A 21,624-nucleotide genomic window follows, 5' to 3' on the forward strand; every position below is an offset into this window, starting at 1 on the left:
AATGACTAAAACACACTCAGAAAAATTAAATAGAAATCAATATTAAAATTTGCATGTGCATGTATGCATATGTGTGGCACTTGAGATTGAACCCAGAGTAGTACACTAAACTACAGCTCCAGCCCTTTTAATTTTGATGAAGTTTCACTGTGTAAAAGCCTTCAAGTTGATGGCCTCAAACTTGTGATTCTACTGCCTCAGCTTCCTGAATAGGAGGAATTATAAGCATGTATCACCATGCCACACTGGCACACATTTTAAAGTTGTCTCCACTTAATGGTGTCAAATGATTTAAGTATGCTTTCGTGCTTCCCTAAAACCTCTTCTCCAACATGCCAGCTGCTTGGGTGAAATACACTGGTTTTTCTTTCTCACACTTCACATCCAATTTGTCAACAAACCTTGTCAGTTCAAACATTGTAACATCTTCAGAATCTAGCCCCCCTAAATCACTATAAACATCAGCAGTTTTATTTAAACTAAGGTATCTTTTTGCTGGGTAATGCAGAAAACTCTTCTCTGCTTCCAACCTTGTCTCATCTTGAGGCTACAGTTGACTCAGCCAGATCATCACCCTTTTGTTTGAAACACATTTGGCGTCTTGGAGAAAAAGATGATTCTTTGTACAGTACATGGCCTGCCAGGCTCTAACACAAACTCCTGCACCTCCCTAGCCCCCTCTCTCCCCACTCTCCTCCTCAGAACCACAGCTCTAGTCACATTGGCCTTTCTTTTATTCCTTAAAAATGTTACAGACGGGCTTTTGCCAAAACTTAAAACCTGTTTTTGCCAGATAAACACATACATGATTTACTACCCTCACCTGCTTCATATGTTTCCTAAATTATAGCAACTTACTTTATTTATTTATCTATTTCCTTGTCTTTTTGAGATAGGGACTCACTGTGCAGTTTAAGCTGGCTTTGCGCTCATTGTGTAGCTCAGGTCTCAAAGTTGCAACGATCCTCTTGCTTCAGCCTCCCAAGGGATGTGGTTATAGGCGTGTGCCATACCAAGCAACTTTAATCAGTTCCCCAACCCCTCTGCTTAAGATCACAATCTCTATTCACAAAACTTGCATTCTACATACTCTTTCTCATTTTTTAGAGAAGAAATTCATTTTACACCTTTGAAGATGTAAACTGTATAAGGAAAGGAAATTTTCCTTGCTAAGTACTAGGCACTCAAAATTTGTTGAATAAATGAATGAAAGAAAGATCACCAAACTGTCATCAAAAGTTGTTCTCATCTTTGTATACTCTGTGTACTTCATCTTCTCTGTACTGGTATTACTGAATGCGAATATAATCACTGCTCTGTTTCTGATACTTATCCTTATTCCTTCTCTCCACTTGCTTTGCACCTGTCACTATTCCAAGAATTGTTTTTTTCATCTCTGGATATCCCCCATGGATTAGGTTTTCATATTGTTCTCAATTTAGTTCAATAACAAATTAATGACAATAATTACAACAGAGATAATAATAATAAAAATTAAAGACATTAACTGCAAAACATTGTACATCCTGGGGTAAAGAAGGTTAAATGTGGCGCCAGCAGTAACTTTTCTTCCCTGGTATATTCATCTCTCTGAACAACTATCCTATGAGCTCTACTATGTGATAAATGAAAGCCAACGGTAACTGAATACTTAATAAAGACTCGGATGTCATCTAAATAGTTTTCATGAAATAATTTCATTCTCACACAAATCCCAGTTACGATTATTAATTCCATTTTGCAGGTCATAGCATAATATAGCAAGGTCACATAGGAAGTAGAAGAGCAGATATTCAAACTCAAACAGACTCCAGAACTTGTTTTCAACCACTATACTACTTGGCCTAGTGGAAACCCTGATCACGTAACTGAAGAGTAGTGTGTGCAATTTCCATCTCAAAATAAACAATCTCAACAGAAAAAACGATCATTTCCCTTTGAAAAGGTTTCCTCATACAATGTCCCTAAACATGTTGGAGTATTTTTCAGGTATAAATGCCTGCTTTTTTGTCTTTTAGATTTTCTTCATTTGTGTGTTCCTTTCTATTCCTACTGCTCTGAGGTGTCACTTTACACACAAGATTTTAGCGACAGTCACATTGCTGAGTTCAGTGTACCCCTTTGGAGAGCATACTCATAATTCATGTTCTATTTGCTTGACAGAAATGTTCCCTGACTTATTATCTTCCCTAGTAGACTGTAAGCTTTAGAGGAAACACCTGTATTTTCTACTTATCCTATCCCTCTCTAGGCTCTACCTAGAGAAGCTGCTCCTTGATTACCAGAGGCTTTAAAGAAGTCAAACAAACCCTGCTTTTACTCAATGATCACTCATCAGGTAAAACTACTTTTACTTCACTGTCATATTCCTTGGGCGTTTCTTTGTGATTTTATTTCATGCCTCAATAGAGCATTCCACATTCCTATCCTTCAAATGCCCACGTCCACCCAAGTCCAGTGGCTTGCCACCCCTACCTGGTCTTCTCTTTTCTTTGGTCATGAGCTGCTGGACCTTCCTTTGCTCTTCTTGTTCTTCTATTTTGGCCTCTTTATGAATCTGTTCAATAGTTTTAGGCCCTTGATCTGCTCTTCGAGATACCCAATTACACTGCAAAAGTAAAAAATAAGGTTACCGGTCAGGTAATTGTAAATATATTCTTTTTAAAAAAATACTAACTTTTCACTGCTGGAAAGTTAAATATGTACGAAATCAGGGATCACAAATATCATAGATGATATGATGTAAACTATGGATTAGAGGTAAACAATTAGTCTCCTAACTCAACCTATCTGGCTGCACACTCCAAAAGCCGATGGATAAAATAATGAAAAGACTGGCTCAAATTTAATTATCATTGTTTTCTACATCTGAAAGGAAGACAGTGAAAAGGAATGAAGAAGCATGAAGACACGGAGCTGGGGCTGCAGCTCAATGGTAGGGCACTTGCCTAGCATGTGCAAGGCGCTGGATTGAATCCTTCAATCCCCAGCCCCACAAGAAAAAAGAAATGAGGATTCCTTGGAATTGCCTGAATCTGAGGTATTGCTAATCAGGTCACATCGCATTTCATAAGACTTCTCCACCAAGGATGACTAGAATTTTTCTTTCTCTAATATGAATCTGGTATCCTTTAATGTGACATATAATGCTGCCATCTTTAAGGATATAAATGGTTTCTCAAAAGTAAAAATATTTTTCCTTTACATTTCCAGATGCAATCCCACCATCTGATACAAGCAAAAGTGGCTGAAGCAATGGATGACAACTTTAAATTTTTATGCAAATTCTGATCAACCAGTAAAGACTTCAGTCCTAAAAGTCCTAAAATCACTCTGGGGCTTAGCAAGATAAAGAAACGTCACGAAGGCTACCTGCTTCACTTTCAGTTGCAATCCCTTAACAGTTGAACTAAGAAAAAAGGCAGCAGTGATGCAAACTGTATACATCTTGGGGGTGGGAGGGATAGAGGAAAGCCTACAGAGGAAAAACCATAGAAAAGAAAACATCTATGAATTGGCACTTTACATAGTTATTCCACTAAATCTTTACAACAATCCAGCAAGATAGACACAACCACTAATATAACCATTCTGGAGACTAAAAACGTAAGGGTCAGGGAAGTTGACCACAGAATGAATTTAAAGAGCGCCAAATCCTAATCACTAGACAGAATAGATTTAGAATGGCCAGTTTCAAAATGACACAGTGGTTTCGTAATCAGAGGAAGAAGAAACAAATAACAGACCAATGGCCTTTTGTTCTTTCACATAACCTTCTCATGAAAGCGAATTCAAGTTCTGAGCCTTGAACCAAAAGAGTTCCATCTTTACACATGTAACACTAGCACATCCTTACTCAACCCAGTTCCTTAAAAGAGATTATGCTGGCAGGCTTTTTACTTTCTCCTACTTACCAGCCTTAGGTCAATCACATCTTGAAGCATGAATCGAATCCTAGATGAAGTTTTTCTTTCTTTCACAATTTTCTCCATCTGATTAAAGTACTGGTCCATACGTGGCTGCAACAAAGAGAATCACTAGTATTTAGGCTGAGAAATTCAAACATGATTTTGCCACATCAAAAGTAATGGTAATTAACAAAGGCAGAATATTTGGGCAGGTTGGGGAAGTGCTGGGGATTGAACTTAGAGCCTTGAACATGTTAGGCAAGAGCTCTATCACCTGGCCCTAGAATTCTTAACTGAGCATATAGTCACTGATAGTAAAGGCTACACTTTTTATGCTCCCTGGCAACTGGTTCTGGTAATGAGATTAATTTTGGGGCAGAATATAAGTGGGAAACTTTTATAGTATTTAGAGCTCTGGAAACTTCCTTAAGAGAGTTGTGGCTATCTTTGGCCTTTCTTCTACCTTCTTTGCTCAGAATAAAAGGGACCAGGGATATGCCTTAGCCTCCTCAATTTAACATGTTAAATTATAAAAACTTATCTCTGAATTTTGTTTACTTAAGTGAGAAACAAACCCTGATCTTGTATAATCACTGACATTTGAGGTTCTATGTCATAACCAAACATCATCCTAGCAGACTCAGATATTATGGAACATTTGTTGATATATTTAATAGCAGTATATCTGTATTATCATATTTTTGATGATTTCTTTTATTAGAGTTAGATAAACGTGTCACTAATTAGACTGTAGACTTTAAGCCTTCATTGAGTCTTTGAGTCTTCATTTTGCATCACCTTTAGGCCTGACTCATGGTAGCATTTCTTCTCATTTCTGCTTATAACTTGTCATACAAACACATGATCTATGAAATGTCCATGGAGGAAAAACAGAAGGACAGGGAACAAATATTTTGAACAATTTACAAATTAGATTGTATATAATCTGGAACCCTCCACACTCTTGATTTTAATGTAAACATGGGAAAAAGTATTGACAATGAATCCCTAACAATGAGATGGGAAAAAGGGAAAATTATACAGTGTAGACAGCTGGGCAAGATAAAGGATTTCTGTTAACAGCCTAAGCTTTTTCTTTTTGCAATTAACTAAGGGGCCCTGCTAAAGGTTTTGCGTTTCTAGATTTTTACCTTTGCTTTCTCAAAGTCTAGGTCTTTGCCAATGGTAGTGAGAAGGCGACACAAACACTCTAGGGATTCTTCATCATGGTTCTTTAAGAGCTTCACCACACAGTCATGCATGATGGCTTCAGTCAGCATTTTGAGTTTAAAGAGTTCTCCAATAAACTTAATGTTACCAATGGATCTCCTCCGAGCTTTGTCCTTGGCTTCTTCCAGTTCATCATGAAGCCTCGTCTTCTCCTCTGGCTGTTGTATAAGAAGGAATAATAGCATCTAGATGATGAAAGCTGTAGGGTACAACAGACACCAAGACGTAGGGGCCTTACTTGCTCTTTAAGAATCTTGTAATACTCTACATGCAAAAATTTATAATCATTCCCGATTTCTAGAACCTAGAAACCTCTCTGAAATCCACACTTAGACTAAATATATGGTTTGGAGGGCTGAGTTGTTCTAACATTTGGTGTGAACAGGAACAAGATGCCTTAACAGTAAACATGGTACCTTTGCGCAGAAAAAAATCCTACGGGTCCCTCTCAAGCTAGAAAGGAGATGCTACAGCTGATTTTATGAAAATTCTACTTCACAATGTTCCAAGCTCACAACCACTACCTATGAAAGTACTTACAAGGGGCTCGGGATTTAGCTCAGCAGCATAAGCGCCTGCCTTGCAAGCAGGCAGTCGTGAGTTCGATCCCTGGTACCGGTAAAAAAAAAAAAAAAAAAAGACAAAAAAAAAAAAAAAGTACTTACAGCACTGGCAGCTTCAAGTTCTTTTTGCTTTTTCTCAAAGACATCATCATCTGCTTTATCTTTTTCAAACTCCTTCTGGCAACGGTTTAGTAACAGCTTTCGGAAATTTACTGTGTTACCAGGCTTATCTGCCATGGGTACTTTCAGCTGCATCCAGACAGGAAAATGCAAGAGGAGTAAGATTAAAGATATTCCAAATATATGCTTTCTTTTATGCAAAACAATGCTAACTGAAGCACAGGCAAGCATTTCTCAAAAGAGTTATACAACTGGGCTTTAGGCACTTCATGATTTAAACACAAAGATGTTTGGAAATCTACAGAAAAAAGGTCATATTATTCTCTTACAAATGTATGGTATCTTCTATGACCCTGCCTCTAGGTGACTTAGAAATCCATGTCATATCATTTCAGCTATGACCTTGTACTTATGTAGATCTTACCTTAAAAAACCAAACCAAAACAAGGTAAAGCAAAACAAAAATTCCCACTCTAAGAATTTTAATTTAAACAAACAAATAGAAATAAAGCAGAAATCACAGCCAGGGACAGAGGAAAACTGTTGTAGAAGGTGAGATCCTTACTCTAGAAAAAAGTGCAACACAGAACATTTGAGGATTTTTGAAATCTTTTTCTCAAGAGAATGTCCTAATGCAGCAATGCCAGTACTTATCCTATCAATATCTAGTAGTATGTTACAATTACCTCTTATATGCCCAAAGATGCTAGTGTTCTAAAAGTTTAGTGTAGCAAATGGTCACTTTGGAAACATACTTTTGACATATAGAATAACCCAAAGTGGAAGGGAAACGGCCATTTGGAGGCAAGAAGACTCAAAAGATTTCCATCCATACCTAATAGAACTTGAATTCCAGTGAGTGTATAGCTTTTATTGTGTTACTTGTAACTAAATAGACATTCTTATCAATATGCTTAGAATATAAAGAAAGTAAACTACAGCAATGATTGTGATATATATTTTATAGATAAAATCTCTTTGAGCACTATTTTGAAAGCTATTAAGTAACACAGCAAAATGAGTTTTCAGAAATCACAAAATGGATCCCAAAATCCTGAAATAAACACATGGTCTTTTCCTTAAAGGGAGAAAATAATGAAAAATAGAATGTACTATATTTATACTCAGAAAATAAAGTAATCAGCAGAACAGACCTGGATAACTACTCTTGAGACTAAATAGCTAGAGAAACTTCTTGAGAATTGAGGCCCACAATGCTATGGTAAAACTGTACTAAAAATGATGGCATGCTCTATGATATATGAAAATTATTTACTAAATCCAGTTCTAACCATCTCAGGTACCAAGTGTTATATTAAACATTTCTCCTCAACAGGAAACATTAGCTTAGGAGAAGGGTAAGCAAGTTTTAGACAACTATGGAAAAGCAAATATATCCCTACTCCAATTTTGGGCCACAAAAATACAAACAACTACAGATCATTTAATGAGGCCTACTTTACAACCAGCTACAGTAAGAAATGCTGCATGAAAACAAAGATTTTCCAAACAAACTCATATCTTTGATTATATAAGACCTCAATACATGATAATGCACTAAGAAACACAAAAGATAACTAAGAAGCACATCTAAGAATAGGCTGGTACACTGAAGGACCAACACAACTTTAGTTTGTAGAACTAAAACTTTTAAAAATATGCACTTAACATCCAATCTGCTGTCCAGAAATTAAGTCAAACCTTCCTGGTATCCTCTTCAGCAGTGATTACATTAAATATATGTAACTGATTATAAGGAAAACAAGTGGCGTGGGCCACAATCTATCCTTCCTAATGAGTTGTTCCCTGCAGTATGGATTTATTATATAGAAAATGGGAGAAATGTGGATAACTGTATGAAAATCCAAGCCACTGACTGTAGTGCATGGAACCATAGCTAAAATAAGAGCCTTCAGCCCAACCCCCCAAAAACCAGAGAGATAAAAAAAATATAATTTGTGATGGTTGGAGAGACAGGATCAGACTGAAACGGTAAGGCATGGGTGGATTTCCCAAAACAAAAGTGTAAAAGCTATGCTGTAAATTCACAGAGGAGGATCTTGCAGCCAGGCCTTTTATCCTTTTATGTAGAGAAGGGTATATGGAAAGAGCTAAGATAAAGATCAAAATGCTTGCTACCCTGTATATACACAAAGCCAATTCTTTTAGCTCAAGTTTCAGTTTTAACATCTAAAACAAGTGAGCCACAGTACCTGTGTCCAAGAAGGAGAACAGCTTTGAGACTCCAATGAAACAGATTTTGTAGAAGCACTTTTAAATAAATCACAATTAAGAAAAATGTAACTGGAGTATATGGAACACTGAAATTGAAAGTACTTGAATTTGAGTTACAAAATCAGGATTGGAATGCTATAACTAATCAACCACGTGAACTTATCCCTTTGAGCCTTTGTCTATAAGACATTTTAATGATTGTAGATTGAGGGGCTTTTTTTTTTTTTGGTCTTTTTTTGTGACAGGGTCTCATTCGTTACTTCTGAGTGGCCTTGAGCTCACTTTGTAGCACAGGCTAAGTCTCAAATGCACAATGATCCTCCTGGCTCAGCCTCTCCAGTGTTGGGATTACAGCGTACACCTCCACTCCCGGATGACTGAGGGACTTGTAAGACACATGCTAAAACGAGAGCTTTGGAGACAGTATAGTCATAACCCTAAGGATGCCATATAATTCTGGCCAGGTTACTTAACATCACCAGACTTGTTTTAGTCATAAATGAGGATGATAATATTTACCTCTTAGGACTGCTGGAAAATTAAATGAGATGGTTTAACTGGAGCAAATAATAGTGACTGGCCTATTTTGAGGGCCCAATAAAAAATAATGTAGCTGTATTTAAATACCTGAAAGTTTATTTGATGTCTGTGATTAAAAATTAGAGTAACCTATTTTACAATAACATAGCCATCAAGGAACGACTATAAGCAAAGTTACTTCCTACGTATTGAGGCAAACAATTACAAAAATCAAGAAAAAATATTTATCCCAAAATGATGGCAAAGTGAAGCTTCTCATATACAAGGTATAAAGACTGTGCATACATTTTTTAGATATAGTCACATGGAAATATTAAATCCAAATAATCAGCATAACAGCCACAGGTTTAAACAAACTATCCCTAAAAGACTGCATAGGTGTACAGCTTCCTAAAGATTTGTTTTGGAATATGATGGTAATGCTGTTTAGGGATAGTCAACAGGGCATCGGAAACATGGATACGAGCCAGTGAGAACATACTCTTTTTTTTTTATTTTGTTGAGACAGGGTCTCATTATGTGGTTTAGGTTGGTCTTGGGCTCACTTTATAGCCCAGGCTGGTCTTGAACTTGCCACAATATGCCTGCCTCAGCCTCCCAAGTGCTGCGATTACAGGAGTGCACCACCACACTCCTGAGAACATATTCTTTAACTTCAACAAGATTCTTATATTATTAAGTTAACATGTACTGTTTGGTGGACATTGGCCTCTCAAAAGATCCACTAACACTGGAAAGTTGGAATAGAGCATGAAGAATGAATGTCTTAGCCTGCTTGAGCTGCTATAACAAAATACCACAGACTGATAAGTCCAAAACCAAGATGTTATCAGATTTGGTTTCTGGTAAGGACCTTCTTCCTGACTTGAAGATAGCCAGCTTTTTGCAGTGCCTTCACATAGCAGAGAAAAACATTTGATACCTCTACCTTTCCTACAGAGGGTTACAGGTGAAGTCCCAAGAATTCATCTAAACCCAATCATCTCCCAAAGGCTCCCATTTCCTAATACCATCACATTGAGGGTTAGAGCTTCACTTTATGACTTCAGAGAGGACACATTTAGACTACAATAGAGAAGGTAAATGCTTGCAAATGTGATAGATAATATCAAGAATGAAAAGTGATGTGTATCAGTAAGAAAAGAATGAATTTAAAATGGGCTTGATGCCGCACTTATAATGCCAGTACTTGGGACGTTGACAGTATGAAATCAGACAGTATTTTCAAAGGTAGCTGGAACTATATGGTAAGACCCTGTCTCACAAACAAACCAGAAAACATAGTTAGACAATTACAATTTTCATAGTAGTTTATGGTTGATTATTGATTGATTCTGGGAAACAAACCCAGAGAACACTGATCTATATCTACAGTCCTTTTTGAGACAGGTGTCCTTAACTTGGCCAGGCTGACCTTGAACTTGAGATTTGCCTATGTCAGCCTCCCGAGTAGCAAGAATTTCTGGTGTGCACCACCATACCTGAATTTGTGTGTGTGTTTCATTGTATGGGTTGTCTGAGAGGTGGTTTCTGTTTCTTAGAGAACAGAGGAGTCAGCTGGAATATTCAGTAAGGCTGCCTGGCAAATTATATTTACTAGAAAGTACCTAGCTTTTACTTTCACACAACAGTGAAGTCATAGTGTTGTAGTAGTGCAATGAGGCCTGTCTGGGTACAGATCATACAGTAATGCTGGACACGAATGCTGTCAGTAGCAGACAGTAATTTCCTTCAAGTAACAGGACTTAACACTGTTGACATATCTGTTGGTGTGAGGACAGACAATTCTTATCCCTGGAAGGACCAAATTTCCAGAGAATTATCAAAGGCTGTCATCTGTGTGGTATCACGACAGTTAAATAGAAGAAGAGAAAATGAAGGACAATCCTTGCCTTGGTGAGCACCACCATGATTTTCAATGCTGTCTCTGAATGTAAAGATGGTAGTGGTAACCCAAGACCCAGTAGTCATTCTGTCCTAAAAACATGTGTTAGTCTCAGGTAAATATTTGGAACAACTACTAAAACGTGAGCAAATGCTTGTTCTTTCTCTTTCTTTCTCTTTCTGTATACTGCCTTTTTATTTTAAAGGGAAAAGAATAAAATTTCAAAACATGATAATTAGAGGGTATCAATGGATAGATAATACATTGTGTATTACCTTTAAGTTAGTTACTCAGACTACAAGATATCTGTGTTTAATTGACCAAAAACTATTAACACAAACCATTCTTTTCAATGAGCTAAGAGAAATTAGTAGTATAACTATCTTAACTATCATTCATACATACATATATATATAAATATAATTTGTTTTGACTCATACTAGGGAGACAATACGACGCTTACACATGCAAATCTGATTTACTTCACTTATGAGTATGGTCTCTAGTTGCATCTATTTATCTATAAACGTCTCAAATTTATCCTTTATGGCTTAGTACTCCACTACATCTTTTTTAGCCATTCTTTGGTCAACAAACATTTAGGTTGTTTCCAAGATCTAGCTATTACAAATTATGCTGCTATAAACATGGTGCATGTCTATCATGGTACAATGTTTTTAATTCTTCTGGGAACAAATGGTACTTTTGTACTAACTTTAAAGTTGGTTTCTAGGGCTGGGGATTTAGCTCACCACGTAAGCGCTGCCTAGCAAGCAGCACGAGGTTGTGAGTTTGATCCCAGCACCACACACACACACACACACACACACAAAAAGGACTGTATCTGACAATTCCTTCATTTTGTTTTTGAGACAGTGTCTAACTATGTAGTTCAGACTGGCTTTGAACGTGCTGTATAGCCCAGGTTGGCCTCAAACTTAAGCAATCCTTCTGCCTCGGCCTCCCAGGTACTGGGATTACAGAGCTGTACTGCCATATCTTGCCCTATAGGGTAGTTCCTAAATGTAAACAGCAATAAAATAATTGGTCAAGTGTAACTTTGGTGTCTGTGGTGATATACTATCCTCTATCAGTAATTCTGTCATGACCTTAGAAAATCGGCTACTAAAATTGTTCGTAATTTATATTCTGCATAAACTGAAAACAAATGTCAAAATGCATTTCTCTAATAAATACACCCAAAGAGGTATGCAGTGGTGAGAGACATTAATGAGATTCAAGAGGATGTCAGTTATGAAAGTTATTGATGACCAATATTTTCTTCAATACATTTCTGATCTTCCATTAAACAAGTTGTGTGTTCCTACTTCTTTAGTTGACCTTAGCCATTTCCTGATGCCCAAGGCTGAGTCCATGTCTGTTTTGGTTGTTTCTTTGGGGTGCTGGAGATTTAATCCAGCTACACTGTCTTCTTAATTCCAAGCCTCATTTCTGAGATTTAACAATCTTGTCTCTTCTCCATCTCGTTTTGTCATTATTTTCACATTTTTATTTTAAGCACCTTTAAAGTCACAAAACACTACATATTTTGGGTTTGTAACTGAGGAATTCATGCATGGTACAATAGACAGAACAAGTAACAAACGTAGTCATTGGGCATGAAAGAATCTCTTTCCAAGTTGGCAATTCTTTCATTCAGTCATCTCACTCACTAAAAACAAAATCTGTGGGATTATTACATGCCAGGGACTATTGCAGATATGGTGTATTATGTAATGAACACAAAAGTCCTTGCTTTGGGTGTTTGTATCATAGAGGCATTCTGAGATGGGGGTTTTTATCTTAGTTATGATTAAATGGTTCCCTGTTTTTAAAGAAAGTCATTTCTAGTTGAATTAGTGGAAACAATGATGTATCCCAGAGGCATGGTTTACTATCTCTTAGGATCTCTTTAAGCTTTATGGTTATCTTGGTGGAAGCAGGGAGCTATGTAAAGATATAGATATATACATACATATATAATATATACACACATATATAATATATATGTATACATACACACATGTATAATACATATATGCACACGTATAGTACATACAATTTGGGAAAGCCAAATCTATTGGATCAGTTTCCTCTGCAAATCTTTTTTAGCTATGCATGCAGGTGCATGCCTGTAATTCTAGCTACCAGAAAGGCTGAAATAAAAGGATCTGAAGTACAAAGGCAGCCAGGGCAATTTACCAATACCATGTCTCAAAATAAAAAGAGCTAGGATCTAAAGTGCTTGCCTAGAATGAACAGATTCTTCAGTTTAACCCCCAGTATGGGGGTGGGGGGGTGGATGGTGGGTGGTTTGCCATTTGCCTACAGTACAAAATAACATAGAGAAACTCAGTGTATTCCCCAATGAAATCTTAACATTTTGCCAAATATGCTTTAGGGATTGTCAAAGCCTAACAAGTTAGGCAATTGCTCTCCCAATGAGTGACTCTCACCAAATAATTAAATGTAACAGTAAAGCTCAAAAGCCATGTTTGTTTTTCTTAATTTTTTTTTTTTTTTTGTCTTTTTCGTTTTTATCAGTACCAGGGATCGAACTCACGACTGCCTGCTTGCAAAGCAGGCACTTATGCCGCTGAGCTAAATCCCCAGCCATTTTTCTTAATTTTTTAAAATTTCAGTTCAATGAATTATGATAAAGAATTCCTCTGAATACATCACTTACAGCACCAGATTAAAAAAAAAAAAACAAAAAAACCGGAATACTGAAAAATCTCCCAAAATACTTGAAGCTTTCTTTGAAAGCACTGCCACCTTCCTGCCTCCAAAATACACAACCTCCTATACATTCATCATATCACATTCTTGTTTTTCTCTATATTACAAAGAAAATATTCATCTTCCAACTCCACAGACATAAACACCCAAACACCATGAGTTTTTTTTTTTTAATTTTTGAATTTTAAATAAATTACATAGCATCTTTTCAGCCTGGCTTTTCTGCTCGTTTATTTTCTGCTAAGATTCATCCATATGCATGTAATTACAGTTTAAAGCTCATTGTCCTTGTATAGACTTATAATTTATTGATCATTCTACTACTGATGGACACTATTTTAAGATTTTTTTAACATGAAAAACACTACAAACATGTTAATATAGTTGCTCAGAACTATATTAAGAAATATACGTTAACTGACTAGGAATGTACTTAAGAAAATGAATGCTAGTTATAGCAGAAAAATAACTCTAGCTGTAGTATATAATGCTAACTTTCTAAAGTGGTTGCTACAACTTACATTTTTACTCACAGTACTCAGCATTCTTACTGCTGCACATATTTGTCAACTCCTGGAAAATCTAGCAAATGTGTTATGCATGGCTTTATTTTGCATGTAGTTGATTACTCTTTATATATTTGTCAAGGCACTTGGATAACTAACTTTTTGTGAAGTGTTTGTTTCTCCTGTTTGTTTAAAAAAAAAACCTAAGTTTTAAAAATTAATCTGTAGGCCAGGGATTTGGCTTAGCGGCATAAGCGCCTGCCTGGCAAGTGCGAGGTTGTGACTTTAAAAAAAAAAAAAAAAAAAAAAAAAAAAAAAAAATTTGATCTGTACTTGTTTGCTTAAAATCGTTTACCGTGAGTCTATTACTGGATTTTTGTGTTATGATTATCTTCTGTTATCGTAGCTTGCATTTTTTACTTTTTAAAAAGATATCCATTGAGGAAACATGTTTCTGTTTTGGGTGCTAAGGACTAAACCCAGGGGTTGGTGTATGCTAAGCACCTGCTTTACAATGGAAATAGCTCCTAAGTTCCTAGTTTTAATGCAACACAACTTAGTAAGGTAATTAACTTCGGTTTTGGGAATTGACCCCAGGACCTCTCGCATGCTAGACAAGCACTCTGCTACACCCTTGCTCCTTTTAAACTTTATTCTGAGATACAGCCTCACCAAATTGCTCAGGCTTACCTTGAATTTTCAATTCTCCTGCCTCAGGCTTCCTACTACCTGAGATTACAGGTGAACACCACTATACCTGGTTCCAATTTACCAAATTTTCTTTGTAATATTTTGTGTCCTGGTTAAGAAATCTTCAGACAATTTATTATTATTTTTAATATTTCCCCCACCACTAGCTTTACTATTGCTAGTCTAAAAGTATCCTTTTATTTTTACTTAAAAGCAAAATATCTACTCTTCAGGACTGTACAGAATTTTTTAAAAATTCTGTGGCTTGAACAGGGCATTATGGCACATGCCTATAATCCCAGCACTCAAGAGGCTAAGGCTGGAGGATTGCTGCAAGTTTGAGGTCAGCCTGGACTACACAGAGAGTTCAGGGCAGCCTGAAGTGTAAGATGAGAACCTGTCTCAAAAACACTCAAAATCCCAAAACCAAAAAAAATTTGGCTTTTATATATTAGCAATTATAAAAATTTTGTTATGATTTTTAACATTCAATCACCTCTGACACTGGAACCCCAATCTAAAGCAAAATTAGATCTACCTCCTGTCTCCTATCTTCTATCCTTCGTTCTGTATTTTACTTGGTGTCTCTATGCTTCATTTTAGACCTCCCTTCTAATTCATAGTTCTGTTTAATTATGTCAGATGTGATATTAAGCCCAGTTATTTAATTTTTAAGTTTATCATAAAAATAAGTTACAGCGTTTCTACTTGTTTAACTCTCTAGCTCTTGGTTGAACTTTATAATCTTGGTCTTTACCACCTTAAATATGAATATATACATTTAAAATCTATGTCTATAGCATCTGGAGCCCCATGGAACATATTTCTAGCTCATTCTCATTCAAACTGCCTTTTTCCCTAGGGAGCTTGATCATTCTAACTGTATGCTATATACTTTATATTAAAAAACTCATTAAAGAAAGTATATGAAGATTAGATTAGTATTAATAAAGTCTCTAAAAAGATTTCTGCTTGTTTCTTGCTTGTACCTATAGATAACAATCTGACATCTCGCAACCCAAAACTTAAACTATAGTCTTTGTCAGAACAGGTCATAACTGGCTCACCCTTATCATGAGCATTCAGTCCTTTAGATCCCACTTAAAATGTAGGAGGATTTACTAGCGCTTTTCTATCTAATTTTTGCTGAGAACTACCCTCAACTTTTGCGCCCTCTCCAGCATTTATGAAAATGAGTATTTCACAACTTAGCTGCCTCTTAAAGAGAAGTTTCATCAAGTATTTCATCAATTACAATTTCAGCCTGAGTAATTCTTCAATTTTTTTAGCTATGACACATTCAAGATTTTTTAAAATATTGTGACTAGCTTTTAAAATTGCTCCCTATGGAAGAGTGGTCTGAATTACCTAACCTATCATTACTAAAAGCCGAAATAATTTCCTCTATTTTCCTTGATCTCATTTCTTTCTCCTCTTATCTCAAGTTTGATGTTCATTATTTACAGTTTGTATAATTTTATTACGTATATTTAACAAGTAAGTCTTAATTTGTATATTATGTTTTTTAGTGCTGGGAAGCAAACCCAGGGACTCGTAATCCTCCTGCCTCTACCTCTTACAGGTGCATGGGATTTCATGTGTTCGGCCCTAGGTTCAATCCCTAAAGCATGTGTGGCAAAATGTTAAGATCTCACCAATGAATACATTGAGTTGCTCTGTTGTTCTGTACTATGTGAAAGTAGCTTTTTTTTTCTTTTCCTCCTCCTCTTTCTCCACACACAGATCTTTGCACTTTTTTGATGCTTTTGTTTTTTTCTTTTGGCACCAGGAAACAAACTCAAGGCCTTGTACTTGGTTAGGGTTAGAATGATACTATCTTTGGAAACACAAAAACACTTTGGTGAAATGTAGTTTATGTATTATGTTGTTGCTATCCCTTTAGATAATACAACTAACAGTTCACTGCCAAATCACAGGTCAGGCAGATTTATCTTTATGTTTACTTCAAAGAATTTATAGTTCTGAGCTTTATTTTTAGGATTTTAGCCCCCCACCCCTTTCAGGTATGGAGGATTGAATCCAGGGCCTCCCCACTAATCTACATCCCCAGTTTTTTGTTTTTATCTTCAGAAAAGTTCTTACCAAATCATCCAGACCAGGTTGTCATTTATAACCCTTCTGCCTCAATCTCCCAGGGTGCTGGGATTATAGGCAAGTGCTAACATAGCCAGTTTGTCCTGTTCCCTGCGGTTGACTCATGAGGACAGAGTTGTTACTACTTTACTTTCTTTTCTTTTCATGGAGGTACTGGAAGTCAACCCTGGGGCTCAACCACTGAGCTAAGCTAACATTCGCAGGTATTTTATTTTGAGATAGGGTCATGCTAAATTGCCTAGGCAGGACTCAAAATTGTGACTTTCATGCCTTAGCCACAATTCTGCAATAAGAAGTGTGTGCCACAAAGTCTGACTCTTCACTGATATAAAATTGTTTATATAATTATTTATAAATTGACATATTAATATATAATCATATAAATTATACGTAAATTAATATGTTTATATATGATTTGTATTAATATTCATATTCATTGATCAAAACAATTATAGTATACTTACTGTCTTATTTAGGGCGTATTTCTTGTTATTTTTTATTTTGTTTTTTGTTTGTATGGCTGCACTCTAGGGCAAGTGTTCTGAGGGCTAGAAGTACAGAAGCTGCAGGGAGCAGGGAATGAGCAGGCTTATCACTGCTATCTAAGGTGGCTGCACCCATCTTTGACAACTTAAAATTAAAATGACCTCATTTCTTTTAGTCTAGTAGAGATAATTATACTGAATTGTGGCTTATTTTATTTCCCTTAATGAACCACGATTAACAATCTTCTGTTAAAGTTTACAGGTGATCAGACTTTCCTATGGATTGTTTAATTTCTTATCAGCCTTTCCTTTTCTTCCTCCATTACTGATTTGCTTGTTTGTCCTGTTTACTAGTGGATCCTAATATTTTGTCTTTTATATGCATTCCACACATTCTCTTAGGCTGTGACATTACCTTTCTTCATTCACAGACATCATGAACTAATGGTACATTTTAACATTTGAAATTAATATATTTTCTTTTGCAGGCTGTTAATTTTGTATCTTGCTACGAAATCTTTCTCTATTCAAAGTTCATATAGGAGTATCTGTAGTTTTCTTTCCAAAGTTTAGTTTTGTATTTAGGTTACACTCATGATTACTTGATGACTGTACTTAGTTTCAACCAGAAAGCTATGACTTTATTTCCACTGCTACCGTTGTACTTTAAGGCTCCTGGGAATGCAAAGTAAATCAGTTATGAGGTTAGATCTCAAGATGGTGCTCACCCCTAAAGAAGAGTGAAGAGTACAGTTCTATCTACTAAGTCAGGTGTAAGGTATGTTCACTTTCCTGGTATACACGGATGCTAATAACAGTTCATGCTAATAACAGTTCATGAGAACTGTTAAACTCAACTAAAATCAGCCCTGAGCATGGTACGTACATCATTAAATTTGGCAAATGCAATAAATGAGCATTTCTTTTCCCAGATAGCAGGTATGTCTGTTATACTTAAGAAAAAAATTAAAAACATCTATTCTTTAATATATAACCCTCGGGAATTTACATTAAAGAAATAAAAATCACCAAATATAAGGATATATAGACATTTACTGCAACAATTTTATGGTTGCAAAACTAAAACCCAACCTGCAAATGACAATGGAGGGCTCTGAATAAATATGGTAAATACATGACTACTGAAAAAAACAGAAGTCCAATCTACCTGCAATGATCTAGAAGGACTGCCCAGAACACTAAGAAAAAGCAAACTGAAAAAGAACTTACGGGCTAAAATGCAACTAAAGCAAAACTAAAAAACAGCCCATCTTTACATGTGTATATTTACATGTTTTCAAATAATTTTATGAATATAGAGAACCACACAGATTGTCTTATAAGGGAGATGGAATTAGCTAGCAAGAACTGTAACTGAAGAGCATTAACGTTTTTTACATCATTTCCACACTGCTTAACTTATTTAAGTTTACTTTATGATCTAAAATAACTCAACCAAGTTTTTAAAGTCTCATAAGTGATAAGATAGTCTACAATCCCCTTCCTATTCCAACCTGGTTTCTCTCTTCCTAGGCTTTTTTAAAAGTCATTTTTATCAATGGCACTCTTGTTAAAATACATGAAAAGCTATTTACTACCTACAGGATAAAATAAAAAATCAGGAAAGAGGACTTAAGTGTTATCTAGAGGATGCAAATTCTAGTTCTTATTTTAATGAGTGAGCAAGAAAAGTGATGGCCACAATGAAAATAAGGGTGGAGATAGAGAATCACTTTGCTCCTAGAAAACCATGGTATCTTATGAAGCAATATGATACATAACTAACTTAATTGTGGATTTAGATTCTAGCAATGCCACTCTAATAGTTATGTATACTTAAACAGATTATCCTAAGTCTCAGTTTCCAAGTCAATAAATTGGAAGTTAGGATAACCGACCTTCCAGGGTTATAATAATCATTAATATTACCACACATACAGTGCCTAATCATACTGCAACCTGACAGGCGCTGGACAAATGGATTCTGTTATCATAATCATTCTCATTGTTTTTTGTTCTTTGGGTACTGGAAATTAAACTCAGGGCCTTGTGCTTGCCAGGCAGGCACTTTCCCACCATGCTACATCCCTGGCCCCCATAAATATCTTCAATCTCCAGACACCCTATTTTACCATCTTTATAATCTAGGCTTGGTGGTTTTCTATTACCCACATACATTTTATTTATTTATGGTTTGCCACAGGCGAAATCATCAGCTAAGAATTTAACATGGGTAAAATTCATTCCATTAATTTATCCTCACAACATCATATGAATTAATCCTATTTTATGTATTAAAAACAGAGGTTTAAAGAGATTAGTAGTTACTCTCGTTGTTTATTTTGATGCTAGGGTTGAAAAATCAGATTAATAAGTGCTCTAAGGTTATAATGTCAGCAAGTGCAAGAGCAGAAATTTGCAACTTAAAGTTTAAATTTTACAGTTACAGAGCATGGTCAGGGTTCAAAACTAGTGTCCTTAACCACTACGTCATGCCTGCTGTTTCAGATTAAATGTGCTACAATACTCTTCTTTCTCTGTACTTAGACCCTTATCCCCTAGGATCAACCCAAATTTATTTGTACCATACTAGTCAGTCATTCTCACCAAATGATTTTATCCCTCCAATTTACTTTTCTATACATGAATTATCTAGTTAAGCATAAATACACTGCTATATCAGAAAATATCATCTAAGTGATTTTTTTCCTCTTGGAAATTTTATTTTTTGTCAGAATGCATTTTGAGCTCCAGATAGCTTTTCCAGATCCCAACAGACTTACCTACCTCTGATAAAGGTACTCAAAAATACTGGTAGACTAATAAATTTTTTTTTTGTCTTTATCATTTTTATTGGTACTAGGGATCGAACTCACGACCGCTTACTTGCAAGGCAGGTGCTTATGCCACTGAGCTAAATCCCCAGCCCCTGTTTTTGTTTTTTGAGACAGAGTCTTCCGATGTAATTCAAGCTGGCCTCAAATTCAGGGCATTCCTCTTGCCTTAGGCTCCTGAGTTCTGGGATTATAAATGTGCACACCACCACCTTGGCTACAGTAACAGAATTTTACATCTCATACTTTATTTCTAAGAAGCAAGGCACCATGACAGTTGAGTTTTGATAATTAAGAAAAAGCTCAAATGTTAAAGGGCACACATTTCATAAACAAATACCTTGAAACCAGTAATAGGAATAGAAAACACAGTTGGTACATGGCACCTTTATGACTGCAAAACAGGGTTCAATGAACAATAATCAGAAGCTATTTGGTTTCCTATTCTACTGTGCCCTAGATTTGACAGGCTGTGGAGATTAACTGAGTATGGACAATGTAAAGAGAGAGAAATTTAATAGTTCCTAAGAGATGAAATTATCAGTTTTAAATCCTGAGAAAAAAAGACAAAAATCTTTTCATACAGGCTAGGATTAGAACCAACAGGTAATTTAATTTTAAATTGATTTAAATATAAAAAGCAGCATTTACTTTATTTTTATTATACTCCAGGAATATCTGGTTACTTCTAATAATAATTTTTTGCATTGCTGGGGATCAAACCCAAGGCCTTGCGCATGCTAGGCTAGCGCTCTACCTCTGAGCTGCTTCTCCAGAGCCACAGTACTAATTTAAACCTTAGTTAATCCTACCCACATCTTGGATGGGACCATCTTCTGTGCCATTCCAGACTATATCAGAGGATACATTTTAATAAACCATGATTTTTTTTTAATCAATGAAGGTATCATATTAACAAATGCTAAAAATATATTCTCCCCTTTACATTGCCCCAATAACACTTCTGGGAAGAATGTGTAGTGAGGGGAGAATATACCTCTTGAAGATTTCTGGTTTTACGCCTTCCTTTCTTCTTACCGTTACTAAACATCGACACATGTTTGCGTAAGCCACAGAGAAACTGGGTTCATCAATAGCCTTCTCAAAGACCAGGTCAATGACTCCTTTCAGCCGCTCCTCAGTGTCAACAGTAAGCCCTGCCACTTGCTTCATCAGTTGGTTGAACATCTGTGGTGTCAATTTATTTAAGATACTTCTAACTTTTCTAAAAAGTTCCTAGCAGGACCAAAAAAAAAAAAAAAAAAAACCACATTAGAGTATGACAATGCAGTACTTTCTGGAAAGATTTTAAAAATGTAATTCATATTAAACTTAACTTCTCAGATTAATGAAGATTGTGAAATATTCAGAAAAGTAATTAAATTCATCGACTTTAACAATCAATCAAACATTCTACCCTTCTGACTACTGATAAAGGATTCTAAGAACTAAGTATAGCTGTAGTTCACTGGCAGGAAAGTCACTCCCAGCAAAAACAACACCTTGCTGTGCAGTTCAGTCTAGCTTTGAACTCATTATGCAATCCAGGTCACCAGGAACTCCTGGTGATGCTCCTGCCGCAGCTCCTCCTAAATGGTGAGATTACAGGCATGTGCCACCATGCCTGGCAAAAATGTTGTTTAGTACATTCTTTTTTTTCTTTCTTTGGGGCCAGGGACTGCACCCATGGCTTCTGGTATGGGGGGCACGGTGCTCTTATACTGAGATTTTTTTGAAGGCCAATGTGACAATGTGTGTCAGAGGCTTTGAAAGT

At 36.1% G+C, this 21,624-nt stretch overlaps 1 protein-coding gene across 26 annotated transcripts in view; it reads right to left on the reverse strand.

Annotated features, from left to right (window-relative positions):
* Eif4g3 (eukaryotic translation initiation factor 4 gamma 3) overlaps positions 1-21,624 on the reverse strand; it is a 318,850-nt gene that overhangs the window by 42,562 nt on the left and 254,664 nt on the right. For 25 of the 26 annotated variants that reach the window (XM_063235683.1, XM_063235682.1, XM_063235687.1 and 22 more), the window contains 5 exons: positions 20,889-21,086; positions 5,804-5,950; positions 5,060-5,296; positions 3,915-4,019; positions 2,476-2,608 (listed from right to left, as the gene is read on the reverse strand). In XM_063235683.1, the coding sequence (XP_063091753.1) occupies positions 2,476-2,608; positions 3,915-4,019; positions 5,060-5,296; positions 5,804-5,950; positions 20,889-21,086 (820 nt within the window). Of the gene's footprint in view, positions 1-2,475; positions 2,609-3,914; positions 4,020-5,059; positions 5,297-5,803; positions 5,951-20,847; positions 21,087-21,624 lie in introns of those variants that run through there. The other variant, XM_063235690.1, reaches the window with a different exon arrangement.

Source organism: Cavia porcellus, unplaced genomic scaffold (genome assembly GCF_034190915.1).
Source record: "Cavia porcellus strain 051 isolate PalLab524CR breed Dunkin Hartley unplaced genomic scaffold, mCavPor4.1 scaffold_25, whole genome shotgun sequence".
Lineage (NCBI taxonomy): Eukaryota > Metazoa > Chordata > Mammalia > Rodentia > Caviidae > Cavia > Cavia porcellus.